Below are 24,952 nucleotides of genomic sequence, written 5' to 3' on the forward strand. Positions count from 1 at the left end.
AAAAACCCAGTGAAAAACCACATGTCGACCTTGCTCATGTCGACCTAATGTCCTGTCGACCTAGACACATGTCGACCTAGACCCATGTCGACCTAGTTGGTGTAGACCTAACAACTCACACCCATGCCCTCTAAGTGTATCTCTCTCTCCCTGTGGATACCTCTCTCTCACTGCTCCCTCTCCGGGCACCTCTCTCCTGTGCCCTATAAGAGTATCTCTCTCCCTGTGGATACCTCTCCCCCACTGTTCCCTCTCCGGGCACCTCTCTCCTGTGCCCTATAAGAGTATCTCTCTCCCTGTGGATACCTCTCTACCACTGCTCCCTCTCCGGCCACCTCTCTCCTGTGCCCTATAAGAGTATCTCTCTCCCTGTGGATACCTCTCCCCCACTGTTCCCTCTCCGGGCACCTCTCTCCTGTGCCCTATAAGAGTATCTCTCTCCCTGTGGATACCTCTCTCCCACTGCTCCCTCTCCGGGCACCTCTCTCCTGTGCCCTATAAGAGTATCTCTCTCCCTATGGATACCTCTCTCCCACTGTTCCCTCTCCGGAGTATCTCTCTCCCTGTGGATACCTCTCTCCCACTGCTCCCTCTCCGGCCACCTCTCTCCTGTGCCCTATAAGAGTATCTCTCTCCCTGTGGATACCTCTCTCCCACTGTTCCCTCTCTGGGCACCTCTCTCCTGTGCCCTATAAGAGTATCTCTCTCTCCCTATGGATACCTCTCTCCCACTGTTCCCTCTCCGGGCACCTCTCTCCTGTGCCCTATAAGAGTATCTCTCTCTCCCTGTGGATACCTCTCTCCCACTGTTCCCTCTCCGGAGTATCTCTCTCCCTGTGGATACCTCTCTCCCACTGTTCTCTCTCCGGGCACCTCTCTCCTGTGCCCTATAAGAGTATCTCTCTCTCCCTGTGGATACCTCTCTCCCACTGTTCCCTCTCCGGGCACCTCTCTCCTGTGCCCTATAAGAGTATCTCTCTCTCCCTGTGGATACCTCTCTCCCACTGTTCCCTCTCCGGAGTATCTCTCTCCCTGTGGATACCTCTCTCCCACTGTTCCCTCTCCGGTCACCTCTCTCCTGTGCCCTATAAGAGTATCTCTCTCTCCCTGTGGATACCTCTCTCCCACTGTTCCCTCTCCGGGCACCTCTCACCTGTGCCCTATAAGAGTATCTCTCTCTCCCTGTGGATACCTCTCTCCCACTGTTCCCTCCCTCCTGTGCCTCGCCATGTATCTCTAACCCTATTTGTGCCTTATTAATGCAGCGGGTTCTCCAGGGAACGGTTCTGTATACCTTCTATACTGTAACACGTCTCGTTCCCTATCCTGGCCCTGATTACTGAAGCTCGTTTCCTCCTGACCTAGGAGACTGTGGGGGCACCTGGGCCCTATACCACAGGTAAGTGCCCCCCTCTTTCAGACTACAGCACGTAGCTGGAGTCACGTCAGGGGCTGAGCGACAGACAGTCTGATGTCTGAATGTCCCTCCTCCTCCTCACTCTCGCTCCTTCAAGATGCTATAACAGATGGTGTTGACATATACACAATCTCACTCACCGCTGCACCAGACGGTATTGTGGGTAAACCCTGGGAAAGGTGCCCTCCTCCCGCGTCTGGCACAAGCAGCGCCCGGACTCCCAGAGAGACGAACATTTGGCAAAGAGATGACTTGGCAGCCAGCAGGGAAGTGTTATCAGTTCCATGCCGACTACCCCTTGTTACGGCTTAGACCAACCAACCTGCGGCTGTCGGGGGCAGGGAGATGTCAATCTGCGCCAGCGCTGGGAACATTAACGCTTTATGTTTCTTCTCCAGAGACGTTTTTTTTCAGTAGTTAAAAATAAAAAATTCAACTGGAATGAAAATGTAAAATACCAGTGGTTATAGCGTGGGGACACTTACATGGCGGGCCAGTGCCAACGCAGGAGGGGGGGCACACTGTAATCAGCCTAGAGGAAATGACAGCCATCGCCCTGCAGCCTGGTACCGAGGACTCAGTCCTAACGGCCTCCAAAGCATAACTTCCTCTTCATGATGGGTCTAATGTTCCCGAAATCCCATTTACACAGCCAGGGAGAGAGACACATTCTTACCATCACACAGAGAAGAGAGGAGAGGGACAGGGGGGAGACGTCAGGGAGGGGGCAGTGACGGGCAGCAGGGTGGGTGGGGTCATCTCTGCGAGAAATGCCAGGGGCGAGGACAGAACCAGCAGAAGGCGAGAGGGACAGGCTGGCAGGAGACAAGGTGTGAAATTGTAAGATTGTTACAGTGGAAACTGACTAATTGTATCAGTACAACCATTAACTGGTAGCGAGAGGTGGGCACCAGTGTCACAATGTGACAGCTCTATCAATAAGGCTGTGCCAGGGCAGGTGATGGTGAGCAGAAAGCCTCACAAGCGCCGGGCACTCTGCCAGGGACCCTCGGCTTCGGAGCCACGTCAGGGCACCAGCGGGAGGGTGCCAGATCATCCCGTCTTCAGATTACAAATCCAGCCCTGTCTCTCCAGGACACACTGCGGAAGCTTAAATTGGATTAATGGCGGAACTGAAAATCAGAAATCAAGACATGCATGACAGGAGACAGAGAATGAGAGGGAGCGAGGGACAGAGAGAGGGAGAATAAGCTGGAAATGGGGTGAAAAGATCACAGAGGGAACACTAACAAGTGCATTCGGCATAGACAAGCCTCTGTATGTGACAGAGAGAGGGAGGGCAGATACAGTCACTACGGGGGGGGGGGGGGGGGGGGGGGGGGGGCAACACTGGATGGACATCCGATACACTGATTAATGTATAAGTGATCACTGAGCGTGATATGACTCTTAACTACTGAATCAATAGGCTTCGTTCTCAGTGGTGTCATTGTGTGCCTCAGTGGTGTCACAGGTCCCTCACTGATATATATTACAGGTCCCTTGATGATGTCACAGGCCCCTTAGTGATGTCACAGGCCCCTTAGTGATATTACAGGTCCCTCGATGAGGCCACTGGCCTCTTAGTGATGTCACAGGTCCCTCAGTGATGTCACAGGTCCATCAGTGATGTCATAGGCCCCTAGATATATTAGGAGCCACCGACAAACAGTGGTCCGGCCAACAAAATGGTTTCCACCGCTACATGGGCGGCAAATGTATTTTAAAGGTGCTAAAAACATGGGGGAGAAGGTCACAGGCACACAAGAGATAGGGATGGACAAATAGTGAAACGAAGAGAACTGGTGAGATTGATGACGAGCAGGACCCCCCCTCCTCTATCTCTCCTCTCTCCAGAATCTGTCCTCCACCGCCTCATTCTCTCCTTACCAGACGAGCCGCTTCCAGAGCAAACAATGCAAATAAATAAAACAAGTCTTGGATTTGAAGAATTAAAATGATAATTAAAACAAAGCTACTAACTAGTAATTAGCCGGGCGGGGAGGGAAGGGGCCGCATTGTCATTATTAATTAACATGCGCAGAGATTAAACCTGAGAGGGATTTACTGAACTCCCCGCCTCTGGAGTGTGTGAAGGATTTGTGCGGGAGAGAAGCCTCCTCGTAGCTCTGGCGGGGGGGTGAGAGGCAGCACAGGCCCAATCCCATTGTGTCTATGGCGAAGGGGGATTAAGACGTCCAACCGGAGCAAATGTCATTGACAGCCAGTCCCAGGGGGGGCTCCTGACGTGCGCCTGACGCTGGGAACAGACGCAGAGCGGCGGCAGCTACGCGGTGACAGTCTACTCCGTCTTGGTGATGGCAAACGTACGGAAACCGGGGAACAGATGGGGTGCTGTAACCCGTAGCAACCAACCATGTTATATCACCTGGAACACAGGCCAGGAGCACGTGGCAGCTGCTGCTCTGCGCTTCTGTGCGCCAGATGGGTATGGGTCATACGTCGATAGTCAAAAGGTCGACATGAGTTTTTCCAGTTTTTTTTGTCCTGAATGTTGACATGGTCGACATGGACACGTCAGCACAGTGTTCTCCCTCCGCGCCCTGGTGGATGGGAGGCGGAAATAGCTCAGCTCAAATAATACAAGTGAAATATTACCTTCTGACTGTCGACCTAATGCTTGGGTCGACCTTCCAACGCTGACGACCTTAGCCATGTCGACCTAGTTCATGTCTCGAGCTAAGTTATGTCGGCCTTCAGTGGTCGACCCAAAGCATGTCGACTTAACAACCATATACAGCCTAAAACACACAGTACACACATACAGTCTGTAACACACACACAGTACACACATACACTGACACACATAATACATGACACATACAGTCTGTAACACACACACAGTACACACATACACTGACACACATAATACATGACACATACAGCCTGTAACACACAACACACACATAATACATACACACAGCAGACACACATCAGAGTAACACAGTACACTGACTCACATACAGTACACACATGATACAGTACATACACACACTGGCACATATACAGTACACACATACACCAGCACATATACAGTATACATATATTCACACAAACACACACTGACACACTCTAGCACCCATACAGTACATAATACTGGCACATATACAGTATACACATACACACACTGTGGCACACCTACAGTACATAAACACTGGCACATATACAGTATACACATACACACACTGTGGCACACCTACAGACCAGAACTTGTCCAGTATATACACACATTGACACGCATACAGCACTCATACACACACTGACGCACTCTGGCACACATACAGTACTCATAAACACACACTGACACATATACAGTACTCATATACACACACTGACACATATACAGTACTCATACACACACTGACACATATACAGTACATACACACTGGCACATATACAGTACATACACACACTGACACACATACAGTACATACACACTGGCACATATACAGTACTCATACACACACTGACACACATACAGTACATACACACTGGCACATATACAGTACTCATACACACACTGACAGTACTCATACACAGGACTACAGCCCTAGTTTGCCAGTACACGGCACAGGAAGCCGCCCCCTCCCGCAGGGCTTCCCCCCGGTATTAATGCATTAGTTGCTAATCTGTTTTACTGCTGTATTTCTAATCTAATTAAATCTGTCATCCCAAACTGATTGAGATCAGAAGCCTGTCAGCGAGGAATGTGCACTAAGGAGGCCAGAATCACATTGTGTGCACACACTGACCCAGCACTGCTCCGTGTACACCGAGTCCTATATATTCACATCCCACCACCCTGCTGCCATACGGACCCAGCACTGGCTCCGTGTACTCCTATATATTCACATCCCACCACCCTGCTGCCATACTGACCCAGCACTGGCTCCGTGTACTCCTATATATTCACATCCCACGACCCTGCTGCCATACTGACCCAGCACTAGCTCCGTGTACTCCTATATATTCACACCCCACCACCCTGCTGCCATACTGACCCAGCACTAGCTCCGTGTACTCCTATATATTCACATCCCACCACCCTGCTGCCATACTGACCCAGCACTGGCTCCGTGTACTCCTATATATTCACATCCCACCACCCTGCTGCCATACTGACCCAGCACTAGCTCCGTGTACTCCTATATATTCACATCCCACCACCCTGCTGCCATACTGACCCAGCACTAGCTCCGTGTACTCCTATATATTCACATCCCACCACCCTGCTGCCATACTGACCCAACACTGGCTCTGTGTACTCCTATATATTCACACCCCACCACTCTGCTGCCATACTGACCCAGCACTGCTCCGTGTACTCCTATATATTCACATCCCATCACCCTGCTGCCATACTGACCCAACACTGGCTCTGTGTACTCCTATATATTCACACCCCACCACTCTGCTGCCATACTGACCCAGCACTGCTCCCTGTACTCCTAGTCTCCTATACATTCACACCCCACCACCCTGCTGACATACTGACCCAGCACTGGCTCCCTGTACTCCTATATATTCACATCCCACCACCCTGCTGCCATACTGACCCAGCACTAGCTCCGTGTACTCCTATATATTCACATCCCACCACCCTGCTGCCATACTGACCCAGCACTGCTCCGTGTACTCCTATATATTCACATCCCACCACCCTGCTGCCATACTGACCCAGCACTGCTCCGTGTACTCCTATATATTCACATCCCACCACCCTGCTGCCATACTGACCCAGCACTGGCTCCGTGTACTCCTATATATTCACATCCCACCACCCTGCTGCCATACTGACCCAGCACTGGCTCCCTGTACTCCTAGTCTCCTATACATTCACACCCCACCACCCTGCTGCCATACTGACCCAGCACTAGCTCCGTGTACTCCTATATATTTACATCCCACCACCCTGCTGCCATACTGACCCAACACTGGCTCTGTGTACTCCTATATATTCACACCCCACCACTCTGCTGCCATACTGACCCAGTACTAGCTCCGTGTACTCCTATATATTCACATCCCACCACCCTTCTGCCATACTGACCCAGCACTGGCTCCGTGTACTCCTAGTCTCCTATACATTCACATCCCACCACCCTGCTGCCATACTGACCCAGCACTGGCTCCCTGTACTGCTATATATTCACACCCCACCACCCTGCTGCCATACTGACCCAGCACTGGCTCCCTGTACTCCTAGTCTCCTATACATTCACACCCCACCACCCTGCTGCCATACTGACCCAGCACTAGCTCTGTGTACTCCTATATATTCACATCCCACCACCCTGCTGCCATACTGACCCAGCACTGCTCCGTGTACTCCTATATATTCACACCCCACCACTCTGCTGCCATACTGACCCAGAACTGGCTCCGTGTACTCCTATATATTCACATCCCACCACCCTGCTGCCATACTGACCCAGCACTGGCTCCCTGTACTCCTATATATTCACACCCCACCACCCTGCTGCCATACTGATCCAGCACTAGCTCCGTGTACTCCTATATATTTACATCCCACCACCCTGCTGCCATACTGACCCAGCACTGGCTCCCTGTACTCCTAAATATTCACATCCCACCACCCTGCTGCCATACTGACCCAGCACTGCTCCGTGTACTCCTATATATATTTACATCCCACCACCCTGCTGCCATACTGACCCAGCACTGCTCCGTGTACTCCTATATATTCACACCCCACCACCCTGCTGCCATACTGACCCAGCACTGGCTCCCTGTACTCCTATATATTCACACCCCACCACCTTGCTGCCATACTGACCCAGAACTGGCTCCCTGTTCTCCTAGTCTCCTATACATTCACACCCCACCACCCTCCTGCACACACTGACCCAGCACTAGCTCCGTGTACTCCTATATATTCACACCCCACCACCCTGCTGCCATACTGACCCAGCACTAGCTCCGTGTACTCCTATATATTCACATCCCACCACCCTGCTGCCATACTGACCCAGCACTGGCTCCCTGTACTCCTAAATATTTACATCCCACCACCCTGCTGCCATACTGACCCAGCACTGCTCCGTGTACTCCTATATATATTTACATCCCACCACCCTGCTGCCATACTGACCCAGCACTGCTCCGTGTACTCCTATATATTCACACCCCACCACCCTGCTGCCATACTGACCCAGCACTGGCTCCCTGTACTCCTATATATTCACACCCCACCACCCTGCTGCCATACTGACCCAGCACTGCTCCCTGTACTCCTATATATTCACACCCCACCACCCTGCTGCCATACTGACCCAGCACTGGCTCTGTGTACTCCTATATATTCACACCCCACCACCCTGCTGCCATACTGATCCAGCACTAGCTCCGTGTACTCCTATATATTCACACCCCACCACCCTGCTGCCATACTGACCCAGCACTGCTCCGTATACTCCTATCACCCCACCACCCCGTTGCCATACTGACCCTACACTGGCTCCCTGTACTCCTACCACCCCACTGTCATCCATACTGACCCTACACTGGCTACCTGTGCTCCTACCACCCACTGTCATCCATACTGGCTTTACACTGGCTCCCTGTACTCCTACCACCCAACTGTCATTCATACTGATCCTATAGAATGACTGAGTTGTGCGGAAGCCATTGTTATAGATGGGGGCTGATACATACAGCTTTGTATGCTTCTATGAAAAGAATACACTTCTTCCCACTGCACAGATATAGATAGAAACTAGAGATAGTTCCCTCTCCGAGGCTCCATGTTTTCCAGCTTATCACCGCTCATTACCGCATTCCACAAAAGTTTTATAATTGAATATTTCTTAATGTCCCCGATCACCAAAGAACTGATTGAAGGAATGACAAACTCCAAAAAGTCATCACTAGGGAACAAGAGTGTCCCTGGCTGAGTGATCAGATCTCTTCCTGGCTCAGTGATCAGATCTCTCACTGGCTCAGTGATTGGAATGCTACCTGGCTCAGTGATCACATCGCTACCCGATTCAGTAATAAGACCACTCCCTGGCTCAGTGATCACCTCTCCCCCTGAGTCAGTGATCAGTCCTCCCTGTCCCAGTGATCACATATCTTACAGGCTCAGTGATCACATCTTGCCCTGACTAAGTGAACAAGCATATCCCTGGCTCAGTGATCAAGTCCCCATTTGGCTCAGATATTACATCTCTCCCTGGTTCAGTGATCAGATCTGTCCCTGGTCCATTGATCAGATCTAGCCCTAGTCCAGTGATCAGATCTCTCCCTGGTCCAGTGATCAGATCTCTCCCTGGGTCACAGGTCAGTTATACATGGCTTAGTGATCAAATATCTTCCTGGCTCAGTGAACAGACCTCCCCCTATCTGTGATCAGATATAGCCCTGACTTAGTGATCAGCCCTCTCCCTGGCTTATTAATGAATTTCTACCTGTAGTCTCATCTACCCCTAGTTCAGTGATCACATCTCCCCCTGGCTCAGTGAATACATCACAATATAGTGGTAGTATGGCTTGTCCTAGCGCAAGTGTGATTAGCTGTCTGCCAGAGCGCAACAGGAGGAGCCTCAAACCAGAGCACACAGTTTTACTGAAATTCCATATGGGAGTATGAGCTACAGGTGAGCTCAGGTGAGTGATGTGCATAGGGATGGGAGTATGAGCTACAGGTGAGCACAGGTGAGTGACGTGCATAGGGATGGGAGTATGAGCTACAGGTGAGTGATGTACATAGGGATGGGAGTAAGAGCTACAGGTGAGCTCAGGTGAGTGATGTGCATATGGATGGGAGTATGAGCTACAGGTGAGTGATGTGCATAGGGCTGGGAGTATGAGCTACAGGTGAGTGATGTGCATAGGGCTGGGAGTATGAGCTACAGGTGAGTGGTGTACATAGGGATGGGAGTATGAGCTACAGGTGAGTACAGGTGAGTGGTGTACATAGGGATGGGAGTATGAGCTACAGGTGAGCGATGTACATAGGGATGGGAGTATGAGCTACAGGTGAGCGATGTGCATAGTGATGGGTGTATGAGCTACAGGTGAGCACAGGTGAGTGGTGTACATAGTGATGGGTGTATGAGCTACAGGTGAGCGATGTACATAGGGATGGGAGTAAGAGCTACAGGTGAGCACAGGTGAGTGAGGTGCATAGGGATGGGAGTATGAGCTACTGATGAGTACAGGTGAGTGGTGTACATAGGGCTGGGAGTATGAGCTACAGGTGAGTGGTGTACATAGGGCTGGGAGTATGAGCTACAGGTGAGTGGTGTACATAGGGCTGGGAGTAAGAGCTACAGGTGAGTGATGTACATAGGGATGGGAGTAAGAGCTACAGGTGAGCTCAGGTGAGTGATGTGCATAGGGATGGGAGTATGAGTTACAGGTGAGCACAGGTGAGTGATGTACATAGGGATGGGAGTATGAGTTACAGGTGAGCACAGGTGAGTGATGTGCATAGGGATGGGAGTATGAGCTACAGGTGAGTGGTGTACATAGGGATGGGAGTATGAGCTACAGGTGAGCTATGTGCATAGGGATGGGAGTATGAGCTACAGGTGAGTGATGTACATAGGGCTGGGAGTATGAGCTACAGGTGAGTGATGTACATAGGGCTGGGAGTATGAGCTACAGGTGAGTGGTGTACATAGGGATGGGAGTATGAGCTACAGGTGAGTGATGTACATAGGGCTGGGAGTATGAGCTACAGGTGAGTGATGTGCATAGGGCTGGGAGTATGAGCTACAGGTGAGTGATGTACATAGGGCTGGGAGTATGAGCTACAGGTGAGTGATGTGCATAGGGCTGGGAGTATGAGCTACAGGTGAGTGGTGTACATAGGGATGGAGTATGAGCTACAGGTGAGTGATGTACATAGGGCTGGGAGTATGAGCTACAGGTGAGTGATGTACATAGGGATGGGAGTATGAGCTACAGGTGAGTACAGTTGAGTGATGTACAGAGAGATGGGAGTATGAGCTACAGGTGAGCACAGGTGAGTGATGTACATAGGGATGGGAGTATGAGCTACAGGTGAGTACAGGTGAGTGATGTACAGAGAGATGGGAGTATGAGCTACAGGTGAGCACAGGTGAGTGGTGTACATAGGGCTGGGAGTATGAGCTACAGGTGAGTGATGTACATAGGGCTGGGAGTATGAGCTACAGGTGAGTGATGTACATAGGGATGGGAGTATGAGCTACAGGTGAGTGATGTACAGAGAGATGGGAGTATGAGCTACAGGTGAGCACAGGTGAGTGATGTACATAGGGATGGGAGTAAGAGCTACAGGTGAGTACAGGTGAGTGATGTACATAGGGATAGGAGTATGAGCTACAGGTGAGTGATGTACATAGGGCTGGGAGTATGAGCTACAGGTGAGTGATGTACATAGGGCTTGGAGTATGAGCTACAGGTGAGTGATGTGCATGGGGCTGGGAGTATGAGCTACAGGTGAGTGGTGTACATAGGGCTGGGAGTATGAGCTACAGGTGAGTGGTGTACATAGGGCTGGAGTATGAGCTACAGGTGAGTGATGTACATAGGGCTGGGAGTATGAGCTACAGGTGAGTGATGTACATAGGGATGGGAGTATGAGCTACAGGTGAGTGATGTACATAGGGATGGGAGTAAGAGCTACAGGTGAGCTCAGGTGAGTGGTGTACATAGGGATGGGAGTATGAGCTACAGGTGAGTACAGGTGAGTGGTGTACATAGGGCTGGGAGAATGAGCTACAGGTGAGTGGTGTACATAGGGATGGGAGTATGAGCTACAGGTGAGTACAGGTGAGTGGTGTACATAGGGCTGGGAGAATGAGCTACAGGTGAGTGGTGTACATAGGGCTGGGAGTATGAGCTACAGGTGAGTGATGTACATAGGGCTGGGAGTATGAGCTACAGGTGAGTGATGTACATAGGGCTGGGAGTATGAGCTACAGGTGAGTGATGTACATAGGGCTGGGAGTATGAGCTACAGGTGAGCACATGTGAGTGATGTGCATAGGGATGGGAGTATGAGCTACAGGTGAGCACATGTGAGTGATGTGCATAGGGATGGGAGTATGAGCTACAGGTGAGCACAGGTGAGTGATGTACATAGCGATGGGAGTATGAGCTACAGGTGAGTGATGTACATAGGGCTGGGAGTATGAGCTACAGGTGAGTGATGTACATAGGGCTGGGAGTATGAGCTACAGGTGAGTGATGCACATCGGGATGGGAGTATGAGCTACAGGTGAGTGATGTGCATAGGGATGGGGGTATGAGCTACAGGTGAGCACAGGTGAGTGATGCACATCGGGATGGGAGTAAGAGCTACAGGTGAGTACAGGTGAGTGATGTACATAGGGATGGGAGTATGAGCTACAGGTGAGTGATGTACATAGGGCTGGGAGTATGAGCTACAGGTGAGTGATGCACATCGGGATGGGAGTATGAGCTACAGGTGAGTGGTGTACATAGGGCTGGGAGTATGAGCTACATGTGAGTGGTGTGCATAGGGATGGGAGCACGAGCTACAGGTGAGTGGTGTACATAGGGCTGGGAGTATGAGCTACAGGTGAGTGGTGTACATAGGGCTGGGAGTATGAGCTACAGGTGAGTGGTGTACATAGGGCTGGGAGTATGAGCTACAGGTGAGTGGTGTACATAGGGCTGGGAGTATGAGCTACAGGTGAGTGGTGTACATAGGGCTGGGAGTATGAGCTACAGGTGAGTGATGCACATCGGGATGGGAGTATGAGCTACAGGTGAGTGGTGTACATAGGATGGGAGCATGAGCTACAGGTGAGTGATGTACATAGGGCTGGGAGTATGAGCTACAGGTGAGTGATGCACATCGGGATGGGAGTATGAGCTACAGGTGAGTGGTGTACATAGGGCTGGGAGTATGAGCTACATGTGAGTGATGCACATAGGGATGGGAGCACGAGCTACAGGTGAGTGGTGTACATAGGGCTGGGAGTATGAGCTACAGGTGAGTGGTGTACATAGGGCTGGGAGTATGAGCTACAGGTGAGTGGTGTACATAGGGCTGGGAGTATGAGCTACAGGTGAGTGGTGTACATAGGGCTGGGAGTATGAGCTACAGGTGAGTGGTGTACATAGGGCTGGGAGTATGAGCTACAGGTGAGTGATGCACATCGGGATGGGAGTATGAGCTACAGGTGAGTGGTGTACATAGGGATGGGAGCATGAGCTACAGGTGAGTGATGTACATAGGGCTGGGAGTATGAGCTACAGGTGAGTGATGCACATCGGGATGGGAGTATGAGCTACAGGTGAGTGGTGTACATAGGGCTGGGAGTATGAGCTACAGGTGAGCACAGGTGAGTGATGTGCATAGGGATGGGAGTATGAGCTACAGGTGAGTGGTGTGCATAGGGCTGGGAGTATGAGCTACAGGTGAGTGGTGTACATAGGGCTGGGAGTATGAGCTACCGGTGAGTGGTGTACATAAGGCTGGGAGTATGAGCTACAGGTGAGTGGTGTACATAGGGATGGGAGTATGAGCTACCGGTGAGTGGTGTGCATAGGGCTGGGAGTATGAGCTACAGGTGAGTGGTGTACATAGGGCTGGGAGTATGAGCTACAGGTGAGTGGTGTACATAGGGCTGGGAGTATGAGCTACAGGTGAGTGGTGTGCATAGGGCTGGGAGTATGAGCTACAGGTGAGTGATGCACATCGGGATGGGAGTATGAGCTACAGGTGAGTGGTGTACATAGGGATGGGATCATGAGCTACAGGTGAGTGATGTACATAGGGCTGGGAGTATGAGCTACAGGTGAGTGGTGTACATAGGGCTGGGAGTATGAGCTACAGGTGAGTGATGCACATCGGGATGGGAGTATGAGCTACAGGTGAGTGGTGTACATAGGGATGGGAGCATGAGCTACAGGTGAGTGATGTACATAGGGATGGGAGTATGAGCTACAGGTGAGTGGTGTGCATAGGGCTGGGAGTATGAGCTACAGGTGAGTGATGCACATCGGGATGGGAGTATGAGCTACAGGTGAGTGGTGTACATAGGGATGGGAGCATGAGCTACAGGTGAGTGGTGTACATAGGGCTGGGAGTATGAGCTACAGGTGAGTGGTGTGTATAGGGATGGGAGTATGAGCTACAGGTGAGTGGTGTACATAGGGCTGGGAGTATGAGCTACAGGTGAGTGATGGGGCAGGTGTGTGAGGAGTGGGACATATATGCTCACTGGGAAGTGTAAGAAGTGAGATGTAGTCACCTCTACAGCAGTACGCGCGATTCCATGTATTTACCTGCCTCCCAGACAAATACGTTTATTTGGGGGTACCCTTTACACATGAGCAATAAGTCAGCAATACGCCCCCTGTGCCCAAATCCTAAAGCAGCAGGAATTATCAGCAAAGTATCCCAGCAATGGGGAGTGGATGGAACAGCTTCTATGTTCACCTCATCATGACGTACAACACACTGTAGCCAGGCCTGGTGCAATGACAATGGATCAGGCGTTACTATCTATGCTGCCGCCATCAGACACAAAGAACTCCCTCGTAGACATTTACCTTTAGGGCTCGCACTTTTTTGGCGAGCAGCGTTTCAATGTCGGCCGCCACCTTCTCCACTAATTTTCGGGGAACATTCTCCTTCACCTCGAACAGGTTCCGCTTGTCTCTGTAGAGCTGCAGAAAAGAAGCACATGCGTCAGTCACGAATAAAATACGGAATGCGTGGCCTAGTCTGACAGGAGTCGCTCGTTACAATCGCACAGACGAGGGCACACAGTGCTCCGGCCCTTACACAAAAAAGATCTGCCCAACAAATATATCCAGGCTACAATCCCAACTGTTTCAGTAACCAAATTGCACTTTCATCAGGTATAAGTAACGGTGACCCCTGATGAAAGCATAAAGTAATATGATGAACACATTAATCCCAGGGACTAAGCTGTTCCATTAGCACTTTTTATATAATGTTCTATTATTTTATGCCATAAATCTGTTTTGCTTGTACAATATTCTATGCTAAGCTTGGGATGGTCATGTACCTTTTATACTGGAGCTGGACATTATGGGAAACGCGTCGGCAGCTGTGGTTGGCGACACCAGACAGCTCTCACATGAAGCAGCCAGAGAGCCAGGGGCCACGGCGTGAGAGTCGTGGGAGTGGGGATATATTGAGAGAAACGTGGAAAGCCCACACACACGTTTTACTGCATTATTACAGTTTCCAGAAATACATTTTATATGAATTGTTACACAATATATATTACTGCTCCCACACATCGCAGCAGTTATATGTTACCGCTGCCGACTCTATGACGACGGATTCATGCTCAGCAACAGGACGGTAATTTCCCAGGAGACAGATGCTAACAGCAATATACATGTATCACTCCGACAGCTGGGAACACAGGAGAGATTCTGAGCCCCCCAACTCTTCTGTGCCCAAGGCAGTGGCCTGTTCTGCTCAGCACCGGGCACCAGCCCAGCACATACTAGTACCGGTAACCCGCCCATCTATACATCTGTCTGCTCACAGAATACACAGCCTCAGGGGTAAGCGAGGTCTGGCCCTGTGGAACTACACATCCCAGCATGCCCTGCTACCATTGTAACACGCCTTAACAGTAAAACTGCGGCAGGACGTGCTGAAATGTGTAGTCCCACAGCAGCTGGAGTGACACACCCTTCCAATACCATATACTTCTAATATAAAATCACTTTCATGCCATACCCCCCTCCTTTATTGCTTCAGATCCAGCTGCTCCCTACAAATACCCTTATTACTCCCTCTTAGTTTCTCCAAGTGCAGCAAGTAGGACCCCCCCCCGATCCCGCCTTGCTGAACTCAGCTGTTTAGCCGACTCTCCCACTGGACCCCTCACTGCTACCCACAGCTGAGGCTGCGCCATAGCCCAGCATCACAAGATTATGGAGAGGAGATTGTGTTCTCACTGACACAGTCATTTGCTGAGTCTGCACCTGACAACCCAGAGCAGCTACAAATAGAGACATTAAATCAGGGTTTAGGCTGCTGAGTCTGTGATCCCACCAGCCGACTTCCCGCAGAGTCCATACATAGCGAAACTGGGAGGGCTGGTCCTACACCAGAGACAGAAATCACTAATATTCCCTATACAGTGCACTTACACTGCCCCAACACTGTGCAATTATTCTGCAGCTGCAGCACCTCTCCTGCTCACTGCACCAACACTGTGCGATTATACTGCAGCACCTCTCCTCGCTCACTGCCCCAACACTGTGCAATTACACTGCAGCACCTCTCCTCGCTCACTGTGCAATTATACTGCAGCTGCAGCACCTCTCCTCACTCACTGCCCCAACACTGTGCACTTATACTGCAGCACCTCTCCTGCTCACTACCCCAGCACTGTGCACTTATACTGCAGCTACAGCACCTCTCCCGCTCACTGCCCCAACACTGTGCACTTACACTGTAGCTGCAGCACTCTCTCCTTGCTCACTGCCCCAACACTGTGCACTTATACTGCAGCACCTCTCCCGCTCACTGCCCCAACACTGTGCACTTACACTGCAGCACCTCTCCTGCTCACTACCCCAGCACTGTGCACTTACACTGTAGCTGCAGCACCTCTCCTCACTCACTGCCCCAACACTGTGCACTTATACTGCAGCACCTCTCCCGCTCACTGCCCCAGCACTGTGCACTTATACTGCAGCACCTCTCCCGCTCACTGCCCCAACACTGTGCACTTACTGTAGCTGCAGCACTTCTCCTTGCTCACTGCCCCAACACTGTGCACTTATACTGCAGCACCTCTCCCGCTCACTGCCTCAACACTGTGCACTTACACTGTAGCTGCAGCACCTCTCCAGCTCACTGCCCCAACACTGTGCACTTATACTGCAGCACCTCTCCTGCTCACTACCCCTGCACTGTGCACTTACACTGTAGCTGTAGCAACTCTCCTCACTCACTGCCCCAACACTGTTCACTTATACTGCAGCACCTCTCCTGCTCACTACCCCAGCACTGTGCACTTATACTGCAGCTACAGCACCTCTCCCGCTCACTGCCCCAACACTGTGCACTTATACTGCAGTACCTCTCCCACTCACTACCCCAGCACTGTGCACTTACACTGTAGCTGCAGCACCTCTCCTTGCTCACTGCCCCAACACTGTGCACTTATACTGCAGCACCTCTCCTGCTCACTACCCCAGCACTGTGCACTTATACTGCAGCACCTCTCACTGCCCCAACAATTGTGCAATTACCCTGTCTGTGGAAGTGCACTCACTGTAAGCGAAGCATCATCAGATTGGGGCACAAGTTTCACTGAATAATGACTGACCTTGCTGCACCCACATTTCCCATACTTATACTGTTAAGTCTACCTAAAGGATTCTGTTCCGTGTAATGCAAACAAGGACAGTGAACTATATTACACCAACAGGAGACTGGCAGCATCAGTCATGTAACTGGCTAACATCTTCCGGCAATGGCCATGTTGGAAAAGAGGAACGAGCCCGGTAACATAGGACCTTACATGTTTCCCAACATTACAGGACATCACAAACCACCTGTCCTGGATGCCAAACATTTGCTAAAAGGAATGGGACCCAAATCTAACGCCCCATTCACGCTGTGTGATTCTGAGCTGAAAGCGGCTCACTTTTACCGTTTCATCTCAAAAGCCGCCCAGTGTATACGGCCTGGCGATGAGCGCTGAGGTGTGCTCCCGTATCATCGCCAGGTGCCGCTGGTATTGCCAAGTATCGGGGAGGACGGCTTTCCATAGTGTCTTGCCCGGAACAAATAGAGTAAAGGTGCATACACACTTAACACTTTGCTGCTGTAATCTGGCACATGATGCTCTTCTATGTACGCTGACCTTGATGAACTACAAGTCCTAGCAGTTTCATACAGCCATGGAAGGATAATAAAGGATAATGGACTGCAGAGAAAATAACACCCATCGTCTACATGGGTCTTCAACCTGTGGCCCTCCAGATGTTGTAAAACTACATGTCCCAGCATGCATTGCCACATTCTTTCCTATAAGAGCATGCCAAAACTGTCAGGGCATGCTGAGACATGTAGTTCCACAACATCTGGAGGGCCAGGAAAAGTGGACAACATCCAGGAGAACCCACTAATTCATTTGTTTAACCTGTGACATCAATAAGGCACCAAGAGGCTCTAGCCGGCAGGGCATGATGAGACTTGTAGTGGCTGGTGAGGATTTAGCAGGTAATAATCTGGAGTGAAAGACATCAAGTATCCAACAGGGCTAAGGATATACAGTAAGGTCACACGTGTTTCGAGCCAAGTTTGGGGCTGGCGGAACCCGTCTATCCGCTGCGTTCCGTTAAGTGACTAATCCAAACGTTATTTGGAGCCTGGGTACATTTAAGGAAAGTTGGCATTCATCAGGACCGTATAGGCGGAAGGATGGCACAGCCCTTGGCGCTGCACCTGCGCTCAGTATAATTAGTGCATTTGTTCTGCATCAACACATGAGGAGAGAATGGGGAGAGACACAGTGAGGGGGGTGAGGGGGGGGGGGAGTGTAGGTGCCAAGTAAGTGCCACTTTCCTACATTGTGATTTTATGGGATCCTGACGCAAGGGACGTGGGAGAATGTAGGAAGTGACCCCATTAATGATCTTCTTGCAATTAATAGGCCGGAGAAACTGATTATGCGCTGGGTCAGCCTAAGATTGTCACAGTGACAGACACTGCGGGATGGTAACAGAGATGTCACGGATTGCTAACGTGTTATCTGTCTGCCAGTGACAGGAAGAAGGAATGTCCGCGGCGGCGGTGGCTGGAGGACGCACCACGCTCCTTGTTAGAGTTGCAAAGGGTCATTTATAAGCCACAAAGTAGCTGGTCTGCTATTATTACCATTCGTTATTTATAGTGCTGACATTGCACAGAGTATTGCACGCAGAAGAACGTGAGGCAAAGGGCACAAGCACCCACTGGAGATATGGTCATCTCTGAATAGGACCCGTTTGTGGATGCACAATTTAGGAGGCCTATCTTCTCTTCTGCAGTATGTGGCTGCAGTCACACTCTGGACTTCTAAATCGAGATACGTACCGCTCTGCTGTCTATCCTTGGCTGACTCCTCCACTAAGATCCTCCCTAGGCATCAGCAGCCAATCGGGTAACAGCAGCTCCTATAAGTGTCCTACATGTGCACCAGCTCTTGGTCAGTGCAACATTGCTTCTCCAGAAGTCACTACCATAGTACTGTGCTCACACTTTCTCCGGTTCCAGTGCGGTTGCGTACCCGGTTTAAGTATGGTCATCTCAGACTCTAAACCAGTTGTCTCTAGAGTTCCAGTCTGGTTTCTTAGCTTACTCCAGTCCGGTTGCCTAGCTGGTTCCAGTTCCAGATTTGCTGTGAAAGCATGGGGCACGTAATCCACTATATATAATCGCTGAGCCAACATATCCCTTATTCCTCTCCTAGGGAACAGGCTCCCGCTTTCCAGCAGGAATCTCTGGTCTGAGGTTCAGCATAGCTCATCTTACTGATGGGGTGCAATGTCACTGCACACCCTAAAGCCGGATTCCTCTCTGCTGAGTATTCCTAGGTCGGACTTTTTAATACATTCTCCCCACATTGCCGCCTCTGTCCCTTTCTCCCTTGCCAAATTTACCAAGTGGCGATATTCAAAGCCCCTGCGTCTTTTGTAGATTAAACTACTGGATTTAAAGGGGAGCATGTTGGTTTTATATGTAATATTGCCCCTTTTATATCCCGCAGCCTAAAATGCATCACTTAGCAACAGGATTCTAGCAATTACTCTACTGCAGTCTAGAAAATGATAATACAGAAGCTATAGGGAACGCCACCATTTGTCTGTTGTAGAAGCTTTAGTAAATCTACCTACCCCTAGAGATGTGTCCACATGCATCTATCGTTCAAGCTGCGTTACACATAGGACCTTATGTCCATCAGACGTCTCGCGTTGCCTGCAGTACCAGACGCCCCCCTTGCACGCACGACCCCCCACACGGCTGCGAATGAATGACTTACATAATGGGTTACTTCGTGCCTCTTCCTCCCTTATATCATATTAATGATGGGAAAGGTTTGGTGAAAGTTACACTTAATCCCATCTTGCTGGTGTCTGAGGACGACAAATGAGCGAGGGGGGTGTTCTGGAATGGGTGAGGGAAAATTTGAATACTTGGGCAACTGCGGATGAAAGCAGAGGAGCCTGGACAGGGACCGCGGCCACCATTATCAATGTGCCCTACGTTAGATGGACCAGTCAGGATGCCAGCCCGATCCCTCTGGTGTATACAGCAAAGCCCCAGTAAGCCTAGGTCTTTATCTTACGCTGGATGGGGAACCAGTATCGGAGCAGTCTGGGTACGATGCAGAGAAGCGAATGAAAGGCGCTGCAGGGGCTGCCAATAATACTTATTGATTGGAGATTTCACAGCACTGTCTGCACAGAAGCAACAATATGACAATATAATGAAGTACAGGAGAGGCACAAGCCCTGCAGCATAATTGCAGTAAAGTGCTTAGTAAAAGCCAGTTCCGATCTCCCGTTTATTGAGAGCAAAATAATAATTCAGCGGCTATGGATCGGGGAGGGGAGGGGGGGAGGGGGGGTCTGCGCTACTATGGAGATAGAGGGAGGACCCCAAATCTCAGCACTTTCCAATGTACCTCCACTAACTCCGCACACCGAGAGAAATTATAAAGCAGCAAAATAGAGCAAATTATAGCTTGTAGCGCGGCGCATAATGAACAATTTGTGCTACTCTGGATCTGTATTAATTGCTTTATAACTGACCCCAGACAGCTGGAGAGCTGCGCAACACGGGACACATGGGGCTGGAGATGCAGGAACACGGGGGAGAGAGAGAGAGCGGCTGGGGCAGTCAGAGAGGTGGCAGACTGAAAAAAGTGCCCAAAGTTAGGGTAATGTAGGCACGATAACTACACTAAGGGGGCACTTATACAGGTGGCACAGGCATGGGATATAGGGCAAACATCACAAAGCCATTCCCACTTCTGCCCAACCCTATTTATAGGATGGGGGCTGCCACTGTCTGCACCACCAGGTCTGCATTAGGTCTTTGCCAGTTTCCACTGCCAAGGTCCCGGCTCCTGTACTATACAGTTGCCAGGTGCCAGGCCCAGTGCATGTGCAGCACCGGCGGTGGTACTGCGTATACGCAAAACCCAGGGTTTTATGGGCTGCACGGTACGGCAGGGAGTGGCTTCCTACAGGAAGTTATCAATCTGCCTATCACAGCCCAGGCTGGCAGTCCTGGAGGGAGGGAACACCGCCCAATGGGACTGTCTGTCATGCTAACCTTATAATTCTTTGGGTGCCGGGTGACCTCCCGACAGTTGGGATTCCGAGGGTCAGTATATCTACATTGGAATCCTGTTAAATGCCCGATACTCGGTATCCCGCCTTACAGGGGCTTTTCTAACTCATGGTGGTCCGCGACCCCCTATGAAGGGAGAATGGAACAAGCGCTCACCACGCAGCGTGACGAGTGCAGCAATTACGGCAAGGTGCTTCGATAAGCTCGCCTACCTCCCATTTCTTTATATCATCTTGCTCGTTTAGTTTTCATTTATTCCGTATACTTTTGTGCTTTTTATATGTATTATGCACCATTTATTCATTAAGTTGTTCATCTGATCACCCGATTTTTATTTTTTCATTTGAAATAACCGGCCTAATTCAGGACGGCTCCCTAAAACGCCGCCCCGCCGAACGCGCCCACCGCAGACAAATCCCCTTGGTGCCGTGCGAGGTGATGCGTTCGCTAACATCGAATCATCGAATGATTTCTCCGCCCTTCGGAAATCAGTCAATGTAAACTGAATTTTCTTTCCTCCGCAGATCTCCGAAAAGGCTCATAAAATGCTGCCCGTTCCCCTGCTCAAACCCAGTGCCCGCCCTCCGACCCACCCTTCCTGCAGACGGCCCTGGCGCGTGTGTAACTTGCACCGAGCGATGCTGAACCATATATGGTTTTGCGTTGCTATGACACCGGTGCCATAAAAACATGAAATACCATCACAATTCATTTAGGGGTCGGCTTTTGGGATTGTCTATCGATTACATAGCAAGATATTAGAGGCCCTCATAAGTGGCGCTGCCCCTCTCTTTTGTGTCTATATAGAGAGGGAGCCTGGCGAGGGTAGAAGTGAATATGAGACGTTCCATTCTCTGCTAGCAGCTACACAGAGAGGTAATTTGCCTATTGATCAGAAAACGAGGCCCATCGTACAAACAGGGGGAGCGGAACAATGCGCTCTGCAATCTGCATGGACCGCTGCCATTGTTACCTCCGAGCCGGGGACAGACAACAGCTCTACATGTTACAGAACATGCCTGTGCGTTGCTGTCATATGTAGCTGGGATAATCCGCTCCCCCACAGGCAGGACGAGGGATGGACAATGTATCACCGGCCTGGTGCAGGAACCATCATCGTTAATCTCTTATCATGGTTTTATCTAAGAGGATTTCACCGTGCGGATGAGATTTGCACAAATTCGCCCTGCGATAAATATATTCATTTAATGGGTTTATCTCCCCGTGGAGAATTCATTTGCTTTGGAACATATTGTCCAGAGAGACATATACACAGAAATAAGCTGGCGAGGTCTGACACGGAGCTGGCACGGAACTGAACGGGAGACACATGTATGTCACTGTTACCAGAAATACATGTATGTTCCTGTAACAAGAGCAACATGTATGTTCCTGTGAAATGTCAGGACACAGACCTGTATATAAGCAGTACTGCTCACCCAAGACGTTGGCATGTTCCCTGCCTTCCCAAACTGAGGCCACTGATGAGCCAGGATCTTCCACAGCTACAGGAGTGGTCTGCTGTGCGGACAATAGTTAAGGTGGACACATGGGTGACCTTGGCCTACTTAGAGAAGGAGATACACTAGACCTCTCGTTGGATCCATCTGTTTGATACTCCATGAAAAGTTTGGCCCGAGGAAGGTTTCTGCGCATTGGGAGCCCCAGTAGGTGACCCGGGAGCAGGAGGTGGTTCCAGTGACTTAATGATGCAACTTGCTGGCCAGGTTTGATGGTGGTCAGTCAAACCTTGTCTGGGAGATCATCGGTGGTGGTGAATCCTGGATCTACAGTTTCGATCCCTGAGACCACTCAACAACCGGCCAAGTGGACCCCAGTTGGAGGTAGAAGTTTTGAAGTGAGCACACTGTGGCCAACCAGATGATGGCTGTTTTTGTGACCAACACTGGTCAGGTAGCTACCGTACCACTTGTTTGGCAGAGCACTGTCACTGGGGACTGGTATGCCAACCAAAAGTTCCTGGAAGCCTTCTTCAGGTGCTATCCAAGAACTTTCTCTGTGGTGCCCTTCTCCATCAGGACAATGCACCTCCTGTGCCCGCACCCAGCAGCCTCCTGTGCCCGCACCCAGCAGACTCCTGTGCCCGCACCCAGCAGCCTCCTGTGCCCACACCCAGCAGCCTCCTGTGCCCGCACCCAGCAGCCTCCTGTGCCCACACCCAGCAGCCTCCTGTGCCCGCACCCAGCAGCCTCCTGTGCCCGCACCCAGCAGCCTCCTGTACCTGGCACCCAGCAGCCTCTTGTGCCCGGAGCACATACAGGCCAGCCTCCTGTACCCTGTGCTCATATAGGCCAGCTTCCTGTGCCCGCACCCAGCAGCCTCCTGTGCCCGCACCCAGCAGCCTCCTGTACCTGGCACCCAGCAGCCTCTTGTGCCCAGAGCTCATACAGGCCAGCCTCCTGTACCCTGTGCTCATACAGGCCGGCTTCCTGTACCCGCACCCAGCAGCCTTCTGTGCTTGCACCCAACAGCCTCCTGTACTCGCACACACCAGCCTTCTGTACCTGTCACCCACCAGCTTTCTGTACCTGCACACACCAGCCTTCTGTACCCGCACCACCAGCCTCCTGTACCCGGCGCTCATACAGGCCAGCCTCCTGTACCAACACCCACCAGCCTCCTGTACCCAGCCAGCCCCTGTACCCGCACCCACCAGCCTCCTGTACCAAGCGCTCATACAGGCCAGCCTTCTGTACCCGCACCCACCAGCCTCCTGTACCCGGCGCTCATACAGGCCAGCCTTCTTTACCTGGAACCCACCGGCCTCCTGTACCTGGCGCTCATACAGGCCAGCCTCCTGTACCCGGCACCCACCAGCCTCCTGTACCCGGTGCTCATACAGGCCAGCCTCCTGTACCCGGCACCCACCGGCCTCCTGTACCCAGCGCTCATACAGGCCAGCCTCCTGTACCCGGCACCCACCGGCCTTCTGTACCCGGCACCCACCGGCCTCCAGTACCCACTGCTTATACAGGCCAGCCTCCTGTACCCGGCACCCACCGGCCTCCAGTACCCACTGCTCATACAGGCCAGCCTCCTGTACCCGGCACCCACCGGCCTCCAGTACCCACTGCTCATACAGGCCAGCCTCCTGTACCCGGCACCCACCGGCCTCCAGTACCCACTGCTCATACAGGCCAGCCTTCTGTACCCGGCACCCACCGGCCTCCAGTACCCACTGCTCATACAGGCCAGCCTTCTGTACCCGGCACCCACCGGCCTCCAGTACCCACTGCTCATACAGGCCAGCCTTCTGTACCCGGCACCCACCGGCCTCCAGTACCCACTGCTCATACAGGCCAGCCTTCTGTACCCGGCACCCACCGGCCTCCAGTACCCACTGCTCATACAGGCCAGCCTCCTGCACTCCCAGTAATACACATACAGAACATACAACAGCTTTGTCATCCTGGTATGCGATCACGTGGCGATTACATGCAATATTCATAACCCCAGCAATGGAACATGAATAATAGATGTTTTTTTCTGTATTCAGGAAACAAAAAACCCTACAGAGAACAATGACACGTTGTAACTCTATTGTAAGATGAACAGAAGCGCACTACATATATGTACACATACATGTCCTCATACATGGAAGCAAAGTATACATGTAGGTGTGTCGCCTGTCCCCCCCCCCCCAACACACACACACACTCGTCATAGTCCCCCCCCCCCCCCCCCCGCCTCCCTCAACCTGTCAACCTCACACCTCTGCTTCCCCAGCCGATTGCCTGGGGAACACTCAAACGTGCAAACACCACAGCTCAACCGAGCACCCCAGTCCCACAGATCTGCAGCAGGGAAGATAGGAGGGTGCAGCTACGGGACTGAGCACCAAAATGATTTGTGTGGGCACCTTAAGAATAAAGCAGCCAGTATCTACCATGCATAGAAACAGTGCAGTGCAGCATGGTTTTGTCCATTTGATAAATAAGGTGCTTTGGATCAGGTCAGAATTAGGCCCACAGTGTGTGCATGTGGGTGAATGGGGACTTTCTGGACATGAATATCTGCGCCCGCTTGGATGGGGAAGCTGCGTTCTGACACAGGCAGAGTACAGATATTGCAGACCGATGCTGACCTTTGGGGGTTATTCTGGTTCACTCGCTCAGATGAGAACATGCACCCTTGCGAATCCACCAGAACCCGGCCCGTGGATGGCAGCA

The 24,952-nt window shown here is 51.3% G+C and overlaps 1 protein-coding gene across 1 annotated transcript in view; it reads right to left on the reverse strand.

The window, feature by feature from the left end:
• Positions 1-24,952, reverse strand: part of CACNA2D2 (calcium voltage-gated channel auxiliary subunit alpha2delta 2) — a gene marked incomplete at its 3' end in the record, with an annotated part of 191,874 nt that overhangs the window by 77,496 nt on the left and 89,426 nt on the right. The window contains exon 3 of the mRNA XM_083158159.1: positions 13,973-14,089. Coding sequence (XP_083014285.1) covers positions 13,973-14,089 — 117 coding nt within the window. The remainder of the gene's footprint in view (positions 1-13,972; positions 14,090-24,952) is intronic.

The sequence above is a fragment of the Crinia signifera genome, chromosome 8 (genome assembly GCF_055691185.1).
Source record: "Crinia signifera chromosome 8, ASM5569118v1, whole genome shotgun sequence".
In the NCBI taxonomy this organism is placed as follows: Eukaryota; Metazoa; Chordata; class Amphibia; order Anura; family Myobatrachidae; genus Crinia; species Crinia signifera.